Source organism: Echiichthys vipera, assembly GCF_963691815.1.
Source record: "Echiichthys vipera genome assembly, chromosome: 20".
In the NCBI taxonomy this organism is placed as follows: Eukaryota; Metazoa; Chordata; class Actinopteri; order Perciformes; family Trachinidae; genus Echiichthys; species Echiichthys vipera.
In genome coordinates, this window is record NC_139845.1 from 4,988,101 (window position 1) to 4,998,325 (window position 10,225).

General features: G+C 38.5%; 1 protein-coding gene across 1 annotated transcript; it reads left to right on the forward strand.

Moving 5' to 3' along the window:
- Positions 1-1,595: 1,595 nt before the first annotated feature.
- th2 (tyrosine hydroxylase 2) lies at positions 1,596-9,086 on the forward strand (the record flags this gene model as incomplete). The annotated part of the gene is made up of 12 exons (XM_083935644.1): positions 1,596-1,829; positions 3,507-3,681; positions 4,239-4,327; positions 4,418-4,485; positions 4,568-4,618; positions 4,712-4,857; positions 5,668-5,803; positions 5,908-5,977; positions 6,067-6,123; positions 7,089-7,184; positions 7,281-7,414; positions 8,921-9,086. 12 exons carry the CDS (start codon positions 1,596-1,598, stop codon positions 9,084-9,086), a joined length of 1,422 nt encoding a protein of 473 aa, XP_083791770.1.
- Between the last annotated feature and the right edge of the window lie 1,139 nt (positions 9,087-10,225).

Consider the following 10,225-nt stretch of genomic DNA (forward strand, 5'->3'; position numbering starts at 1 on the left):
CAAACCTATAAAGCATATTAACAGATAATTGTTGTCCCTAGTTTTCATTCTGCTTGGCTGAAGAAAATGTTTTGTATATGCATGAAATAAATAAATATTTTCTCTCTCTCTCGTTGTCGTTCACTTCTTCCTCTGGTGGCACATCGCACATGTCTTTTAATATTATTATACAGACGTTTTTATCACAGTGTCGTAAAAGACAACACAAAATATTAACACTTACAGTTATATCGCTACGATGGATGGATGGATGGATTGATAGATAGATAGAGAGAGAGGGAGAGAGCTAGAGATGGATACATAGATAGATAGATAGAGAGAGAGGGAGAGAGAAAGAGATAGATACATAGATAGAGAGAGAGGGAGAGAGTTAGAGATAGAGATAGAGAGATAGAGAGACAGACAGACAGACAGACAGACAGACAGACAGACAGACAGACAGACAGACAGACAGACAGACAGACAGACAGACAGACAGACAGACAGACAGACAGACAGACAGACAGACAGACAGACAGACAGACAGACAGACAGACAGACAGACAGACAGACAGACAGACAGACAGACAGACAGACAGACAGACAGACAGACAGACAGACAGACAGACAGACAGATAGATAGATAGATAGATAGATAGATAGATAGATAGATAGATAGATAGATAGATAGATAGATAGATAGATAGATAGATAGATAGATAGATAGATAGATAGATAGATAGATAGATAGATTTCTCTCCTTTCTTCTAATTTGATCTTCATTTTGTTTTATTTTAAATAATAACAATAATAAACCAAACACTTGAAAATGTTCACAACTCTATTGCAGTTTGTCATAAACTGTTTATTAAATGTGTTTTTCATATGCTGCATTAAAATAGAGGTTAAAATAGAAAACATAATAACAATAATAAAATACATATTTGCAGTTATTCATTGTATGAAAAGGTTCTGAGATTTCATTTTTCACATTAATTTCAAGAATAAAGTACCTAATATTTACTTTATACGTCTAATAATAATATATCAGGTGCATGTCCATGATAACAACTTTATAATAATGTAACTTTACTTATCGCTGATATTACGGCTTTTCTATAATCAATGAATGAATGATCTATTTTCATGCTCTGCGTGGAGAATGATATCCTGACTTTACGTCTTATTATTTGATATAAATTGTTTTTTTTGGTCACATTTGGTTTTGTTTAATGATCTTGTTTTCTTGTCTTTGGTTAAATGTGCTTATAAATTGTGTTATTATCACCAATGCGCACCTTGACAACAAGACGGCACATCTCAACCTTAACTAATATGAATATACTTCTATAAATAGGAATATGTAACACTTGCGTAACCTGTCATGACCTGTTTTACTTGAAAGCATCTGATCCATATCTTTCCCTTCTAAAAGCATTATTTCTGTCCCATGAAGAGATGTAATGACGCAAACAGGGCCAAAAAAAACAGATGCACGTGCTGCACCTACGCAGCTCATCTCCATACGCCCCTCAGATGACAGGGCTATATAAACCTGTCTGCAGAGGTGACGCCTGCACACATACACTGAAGCCTCCAGCAGAGACACCGGGCAGATGAAGACTGAGAGTGGAGCACAGCAGACGGCCCTGTTCAGCGGGAGGAAGCAGAGCCTGATCGAGGATGCTCGCAGGGAACGCAGCAGCGGCCCCCCGGGCTCCCCGGGGCCCTCCAGGCACGGAGACAGCTTTGTGTTTGAGGAGAAGGACGGAAAGGTGACCCTGAACGTCCTGTTCACGCTCAGCAACGAGAAAAACGCAGGGTTCTTCAAAACGGGGAAAATATTCCAGGTAAGCCTCAGACTCAGATACTTGACTTAACAGTAAATTAAAGTATTTAAAGTTTCAAGAGTAAATGTTATTTGAGTGTTTTTTCTGTTGTAGTTGCACCAAGTAAGTCTGCAACTGTTGCTTCATCTGTTGATTAATCATTAATGACGTGTGATCTATAGAATTTATCAACGTATAATGCAAAAGATGAATCTGAGGGGATTTAAAATGGTGTCATATAGCTATTTATTTTATTTTTTGATGACCTATTCTTGTTTATATGGTAAGCAATTAACTGATGCTGGATATACGGCACTATTTAGCTATTTTTTATTCTTTAACTCTTTATTTCAATGGTCCTAAATCTTAGAGGATTTAAAATGGTTTCATAAAGCTATTTATTTTATTTTTAATTACCTATTCTTTATTTAAATGGTCAGTAATTGACTGATACTGAATATACGGCACTATTGAGCTATTATTATTTTATTTTTTTATTTTTTAACTCTTTATTTCAATGGTCCTAAATCTTAGAGGATTTAAAATGGTTTCATAAAGCTATTTATTTTATTTTTAATTACCTATTCTTTATTTATATGGTCAGCAATTAACTGATGCTGAATATACAGCACTATTTAGCTATTTTAATTTTTTTTATTCTTTATTTAATTGGTCCACAATTGACTGATACTGAATGTACATATTATTTAGCTTTTATTTGTTTTTTTACAATTATCATTCTTATTTATTTACAATGCAATGAGTGTAGTATAATGTATAGTAATAAATAATTTAAATAGTCTTTAATAAAGTTACTTGTTCCTTTAAAGTCGTGATAGTAGTGCCAATTTAAGGACATTTAGAACAAATATTTTACAGGATTATCATGTTTTTATATTCACGTTCGTGATCTGAAATATAATCAGTAACTCTAGACGTCAAATAAATGAGCTGGGAAAAAACACATCCTGAAATAAATGAATTAAGTAAAGTAAAAGTACCTCAAAGAGTAAATGTATGTCCTTTCCATCATTGCACACAGGCTTATTGTATGTGATTATTATATTTGACGATAAATAAATAAAAAATAATAATTTAATTGATGATAAATAAATAAAAAATTAATAGTTTAATTGATGATAAATAAATAAAAATGTAATTGATGATAAATAAACAAAAAATAAATAATTTAATTGATGATAAATAAACAAAAAATAAATAATTAAATTGATGATAAAAATGAAGAAAGATAGACCATAATGTTCTGTTGTGTTTTCAACCATTACTGATGTAAACAAACCTTAAACATCATAAAAAAACATGAATAACATGAATAACAATAGTGTTTAGTCCCTTTAAGTCTGGTCTATGGGTGTGAGGCTCTAATCTGGATTAGATTAATGTATTGCATAAAGAAAACTCCCTAAAATGCATCAACTGAGGCTTTAACTTCCAACAAACATAGCTAATAATATCTGATGATGGCAGACCAGATATGTCTCAGTCATCTGTTATTATAACTATAATTAGAGGAAGACAGGATGGAGATTGTAGCTGTAATGAATGCAAAAATGCACATTTCTTCAGCTTAATGACAAAAACTCATCTCCAGGAGGACGCAGAAGCTTCTCCTCAGTGTCGGTGCATCGATTAGAAACTTTGTGGTGTAACTTTTGCACATCTTTGGATCTCTCTCAGACGTTTGAAGCCAAACTTCTCCACATCGAAAGCCGACCGGGGAGGAAGTCAAAGAACAGCACGACGGACCTGGAGTTGTTCATCAAGTGTGAAGTTCACAGCTCGGACCGGGACGCGTTCATCAACTCACTGAAGAGAGCGGTGGACGACGTTCGCTCCGTACCGGAGGAAAAAGGTACCTGAGTTTATCATGACACCTGATGTTTTCGTGCAACGTTACAGGCCTTATTAAATCAGTTAATGCTCCTTTTATTTTATAAAAGATTAAGCAAAGTAAGTAAATACATGTGGGGATATAAAGAAGGATTGAACAAAAGAATAAATGAGTAAAAAGAAAAGAAATATGCTTTGCTCAAAGCCAGTTGATTGTCAGGGAAAAGCAAAAGCATTAGAGGAAAAAAGGAAATATTAAGGGTTAAAAAATAAATAAACAACATTATATATATATATGTATTGTCTACTATACATAAATAGCAAAATAATTAGTAATTTATAAGTATATAAATTAATTTATAAAGAAAAACATTGACAAATAAATGTGAAAGTAAATGAAAATGCTTATAATTCTTATTTCCACATTTATATATCTACTCACTTGTTCTTTTATTTATTCCTTTTTATATTTCCACCTTATTTTCTTATTGTTTTACGCATTAATACTTTTTTTTAAGGCGCTCTTATGACTCCGTTATCACAAAAGCACTAATGAATTCATTTCCCCCGCGTTCACAGTTCCCTGGTTTCCACGACAGATAAAAGACCTCGACAGATGCAACATGTTAATAACCAAGTTTGACCCGGACATGGACCAGGACCATCCAGTGAGTGTTTGCACACCTGCTGCAAAATGTCACGGTGTTAAAATCATATTTATCTGACGACAAAATGTTAATTTAACATGTTTTTTTCAGGGATACAGCGACACAGGATACAGAGAACGACGAGCTTTCATCTCTGAGCTCGCCTTCACGTACAAACAGTGAGTCAGATGTTCATCCATCATCATTAAGCACCAAGTATCATTGAAATAGTCTCTAATTAAATCATTGTTTTTGTCACAGGGGGGACCCTTTGCCCACTGTGGAGTACACAGCAGAAGAGATTTCCACATGGTGAGAACGAACAACGTTGTCCTGCATGTGACAGAAGCAGATGCACAGTGCAGGGATGACTAAAGTCAAGTGTATTGCTGTTGTGTTTGACAGGAGGGAGGTGTACCGGCAGCTGCGGAGCATTTACCCGAGTCTGGCCTGCAGGCAGTTCCTGGACGGGCTACAGCAGCTGGAGGAGGAGTGTGGCTACGGAGAGGACCGCATCCCTCAGCTCCGGGATGTGTCGGCCTTCCTGAAAGGTGACAAAGATGGAAACGTTTGGAATTAAAGATAACACAGATTTAAAGTATGAATGTCTCTGCCCTGCAAAAGCTTCTGTACAAGTAGAATTAGGTCTTTAAAATTGAACAGTGACGAGGTGAAATCAATGAATGATTCACTAAGGGTAACAGTGATGGAAGAATGAATTACATTTATTAATTAGCTGTCAAAGGAGAAAGAGAGAGAGAGAGAGAGAGAGAAAGAGAGAGAGAGAGAGAGAGAGAGAGAGAGAGGGATAATAAATGGGGCGGCAGTAGCTCAGTCCATAGGTGACTTGGCTGGGAACTGAAGGGTCGAGTCCCTGTGTGGACCATGAATGGAGCGTGGACTGGTGGCTGGAGAGGTGCCAGTTCATCTCCTGGGCACTGCCGAGGTGTTGTTGAGCAAGGCACCGAACCCCCAACTGCTCGGGGCGCCGGTCACTGGCAGCCCACTCGCTCTAACACCCCTCATTAGTTGCATGTATACAGGTCCTGTCTGTGCATGTGTGTGTATTTCTGGGTTTTTAGAGATAACACAGATTTAAAGTATGAATGTCTCTGCTCTAAAAAAGCTTCTGCACAAAGTAGAATTAGGGCTTTAAAATTGAACAGTGACAAGGTGAAATCAATGAATGATTCCCTGGTAACGGATAAAAAGAGATCTAATCTCTCCACCTGGTCCTGGGTCACATTCTAAATGGAGCGATATTGGACATTGTAACATAACAGATGCTGATTCAGAGTAATGGCATGACGGTATAGTGTCACGATCACGGTGTGTTTAACATATTTTTCTGCTCATTTCAGAGAAAACGGGCTTCCAGCTGCGTCCAGTCGCCGGCCTGCTGTCAGCCAGAGACTTCCTCAACAGTTTGGCCTTCCGGGTGTTTCAGTGCACGCAGTACATCCGTCACCCCTCAGCACCCATGCACTCCCCTGAGCCGTGAGTCACTGTTTTCATTGACACCCAACTTAATTGTTGATTTATTGACGTGTTCAGCTGCTTCTTGCGTTCTCACACTGACCCGGCTCCATCTGCTCTTACAGGGACTGCTGCCATGAACTGCTCGGACACATTCCCATGCTGGCAGATAAAGAGTTCGCCCAGTTTTCACAGGTAACCGTGCTGAGCTGCACTGTGCGTTCTTCGATTTGACTTCATCCGGTTTTAACAACTTTAATACTAACTCATCGGAACTGTTTCAGGAGATTGGACTCGCCTCGCTCGGAGCTTCAGATGAAGACATCGAGAAACTGTCAACGGTATGTTTTCATTAAGATTTTAAACCTTAAATTGTAAAAAGTTAGAGTTCTATATCTGTTTTTATGATAAAAGCAGATTTAGGGCGCTGTATAAATACTGTGAAAGCATCAAAACGCTCCATCCAGAGAGAAATGCACACGGACGTATTCAGAAACTGTGTCTTTAAACGAATCAGGACTTCCTGTACCGTTGTGATGTCACAGCTATACATGGGTAGAAAGTGCTGCTACAGTGTCGTTACAGTCTTTCCCCGACTGCAATGACAGTGCGGAGACACACAGAAGACCCAGAAACACTGACCAATCAGAGCAGACTGGGCTTTTTCAGGGGGGGGGGGTTCTTAAAGAGACAGGCGCTAAAACAGAGAGTGAAAACAGGTGTATTCAGACGGACAGGATGAGTTTAAGAATGTCTTTTTTGGACATTTACACATTTAAACATGTTCTCGTAAAAACAAAAAATACAAACATGAACTTAAAAATGAGCAACATATGGGAACTTTAAATGAGGCGGTGTTAAAGGGTACCAGAAGTGTAATTTTAATATATTCAGAAATACTTTTGTACAAGCAGTCCGGCATCACGAGAACAGCAAAATTACACATTTTCACCTAACATCTGTGTTTTGCATCCTCTGTTTTTAAGTACTGAGCAGCTCTTAATATAATAGATACTTTTAACATATGTTTCATGTTTTACTCTAATATTCTATTTCATATATTTATGATGGAATAGTTTAGTTTTCATTATTCCTCGCATGTGAACACCTAGTTGTCAGTAAACCTTATTCAATGTCATGTTGAAAGAGAAGCTTTGAATATCAGAGGGAAACCTCTCTTCACTTTGTGCATTTGATGGATCTTCACTGCCATCTAGTGGCTTAAACTGCATGTTACGTGTAACCCTGCTCTCAGCAGGATGTCATCTTCATCTGCCCTTTCCTTAACTGTGCTCTCCCTTTACAGCTATACTGGTTCACTGTGGAGTTCGGCCTCTGCAAGCAGAACGGAACAGTCAAAGCGTACGGCGCCGGCCTCCTGTCATCTTACGGAGAGCTTGTTGTGAGTGTGTTTTCTTCTGCTTACACACACACACACATTTCTGCTGCATTATTGTTTGCTCGGACAGTGTTTGACCTTTGACCTGTCCCTTTCCAGTACGCTCTGTCTAACGAGCCGGAGTACAAGCCGTTTAACCCAGCGGAGACAGCGGTGCAGCCGTACCAGGACCAAACCTACCAGCCCGTGTACTTTGTGTCTGAGAGCTTTGAGGATGCAAAGAACAAGATGAGGTATTCACTCATTACTTTATTACATTATTGCTGTAGTTGTGGTTCAATTAGCTGGATTTGGACATCAAAATTACATTAAAGCAGCTCCTTAAACTCTGCTCTACCATTTAAATACAGTAAAATGTGTTTTACATTAGATTTTGGAACAATTACTGGAACCTACATCTCTTAAAGCTTTTTAGATTAAGAATGACCTCAACATTAAACATGGATTAGTGACTAAATCATTAAGACAGACTTTAAAAACGCTTTAATACTTTACAGAATGTGATATAAAATTCTCCCTTGAGCGTGGAAGCATGGATTATTTTATATACTACAAAGTTAGTATTGTATGAATTTAGATTTAAGAGCATCCTAGTTTTAGTTCAGTTTATAGGCTTTATTGTTTACTAATGCCCTTTTATATTAAAATGTGTGCATATTTTTATGGCATTCTGTTCCTGTTCATTTTATGTCAAATGTGCCTAATTCCTTGTTAAAAAGGTGCTAAACAAATAAAGTAAAGTGTTATTTTATAGGATTTTGTTTCTCACACATCAATGATCTTCCTCATCTCTTTTCATGATTTATGTGAAAGCAACAAATTAAATTAAAAGCTATCCTTCCATGTAAATTAACTTCCTGTTTAGATTTCTCTAATTCTCTAATCTCTAACACTTAAATTGTATCCTTAAGGTGTAACCTTTGGAAATTTACTGCCATTTTTTCACAATAAAAACAACAGGAAAGCAATTCAAATTCACAGGAAAATGTTTTACACACATCCTTAAAGTGTAATTCCGGCGCAAAATCATCCCAGGGTCTTTTTCAGCAGTTACATACATCAAATAAGCGATCAAGACAGTTTTTTTGGGTAACAACTGCACGGTGAAGGCATTCAAACGTCTTTTTTAACCACTAATACTGCTCAAAATAACAGCAAACCTCTGCAGCAGCATGAGAAGAGTCCCTACACACACAACTAAGCACCAACAGCGTAGTTAGTGAAGCCAGAGTTTATTAAAAAAGTGTTTTAAAGACTTACCTACTGGCCCCTGTACCAGTTCCTCTCATAGTAAAGTCCATTCAAGTGGATTACCAAAGTCAATCCCAAAGGAAGGAGCGCATTGGTGGAAACAGATTGCAAAACTGACTCTATGTGTGTGCGTGAGGTATGGAAGTACCGAAAAAGACCATAGGATGATTTTGTGCCAGAATTACACTTTAAAGTCTAAAGATTTTTTCGGAATATTTTGAAATATACATTGTTACTTCCATGTTTACGTAGCTCTTCTTCTTCTCTGATTTAAATGTGCATTGCTGAGTTTCTTGGTGTGTTACCACCTGCTGGCGTGAACACAGGGATCTAAAAACATTGCTGGAAGCCAAAACCTCCACAGGGTGCCTTTAATGAGTTGAAAAACACCGTAGCAAGAGACGTAATTTGCTTTCCAATACTTGTCACACACCTGTATATCTGCACCTGTTACCAATCTAACTGTATGCATTCACTCACTTCCATAGGAAATACTCTGCAACCATCAAGCGCCCATTTGCAGTCCGCTACAACCCCTTTACCTGCAGCGTGGAGGTTCTGGATCAGCCCGGCAAGCTCCAAAACGCTCTGAGCCAGATGAGAGAAGACCTGAAGACCCTTCAGAGCGCTTTAGAGACGTTCAGCTCATCTTAAGACCAGGGACAGATTTTCTGCAGAGAGTCGTGAAGAATGAGAAAGGGATGAACACTTGGCCTGTTTAAACACCGTGTATAAGACCTACTGTTATGAAAATCATAATGTTGTCAGGTTTGTGAGGTTCCACATGGTCATTTGTTTGTGTATAATGTTTGTAAAAAGAAATAAATGTTTATTTTCATGAAGAACTATAAAAAAAAAAGGAGTCTCTGATCCTTTACTGCAGCAAAAGTACAAAGACCACACTGTGGAAACCGTACCTTCAAGGTACTCAACTTGAGTAAAGGTATCCAAGTCTAATTAATATTTATTTAATGTTTCATCTTCAACCGCTTGTCCCTGTCGGGGTCGCGGGGGCTGGAGCCGATCCCAGCTGACATCGGGCGTGAGGCGGGGTACACCCTGGACAGGACGCCAGTCTATCACAGGACACATAGAGACGAACAGAGACAGACAACCATTCACACCTACGGGTGATTTAGAGTCATCAATGAACCGAACACCTGCACGTCTTTGGACTGTGGGAGGAAAGAATTACTTTATTTATCCTGCAGCGGGGAAATTGAATTTATTCACTCTTATTATTCATGTTACACACACACAGGCCAGAAATACACACACATGCACAAACAGGGCCTATACATGCAATTAAGGAGAGATGTTAGAGCGAGGGGGCTGCCAGTGACCGGCGCCCCGAGCAGTTGGGGGTTCGGTGCCTTGCTCAACAGCCTCTCTGCAGTGCCCAGGAGATGAACTGGCACCTCTACAGCCACCAGTCCACACTCCATACATGGTCCACACAGGGACTTGAACCAGCGACCCTACGGTTCCCAGCCAAGTCACCTATGGACTGAGCTGCTGCCGCTGCTTCCTGCTGCATTAATGTGTATGCTGCATTTTCCTGCTGTAGATGTTTAAGTTTGGGCTAATTTTAACTCCTTTATAGACTTTTGGGGACTTTAATCTTCATCAATGCATCACATTCTATAAGAGCATCATGTGTTTGTAGCGTGGCCGTCCTGTGAGAACCACGCATCTCTAAAATAGTCAACTTTTCATGTTTTTAGCTTTGTGACAATGCATTTTCCAGCTGATTCAAGAGGCTTTTTAAAGGAGGAAGGGGATGAAAATGGTCA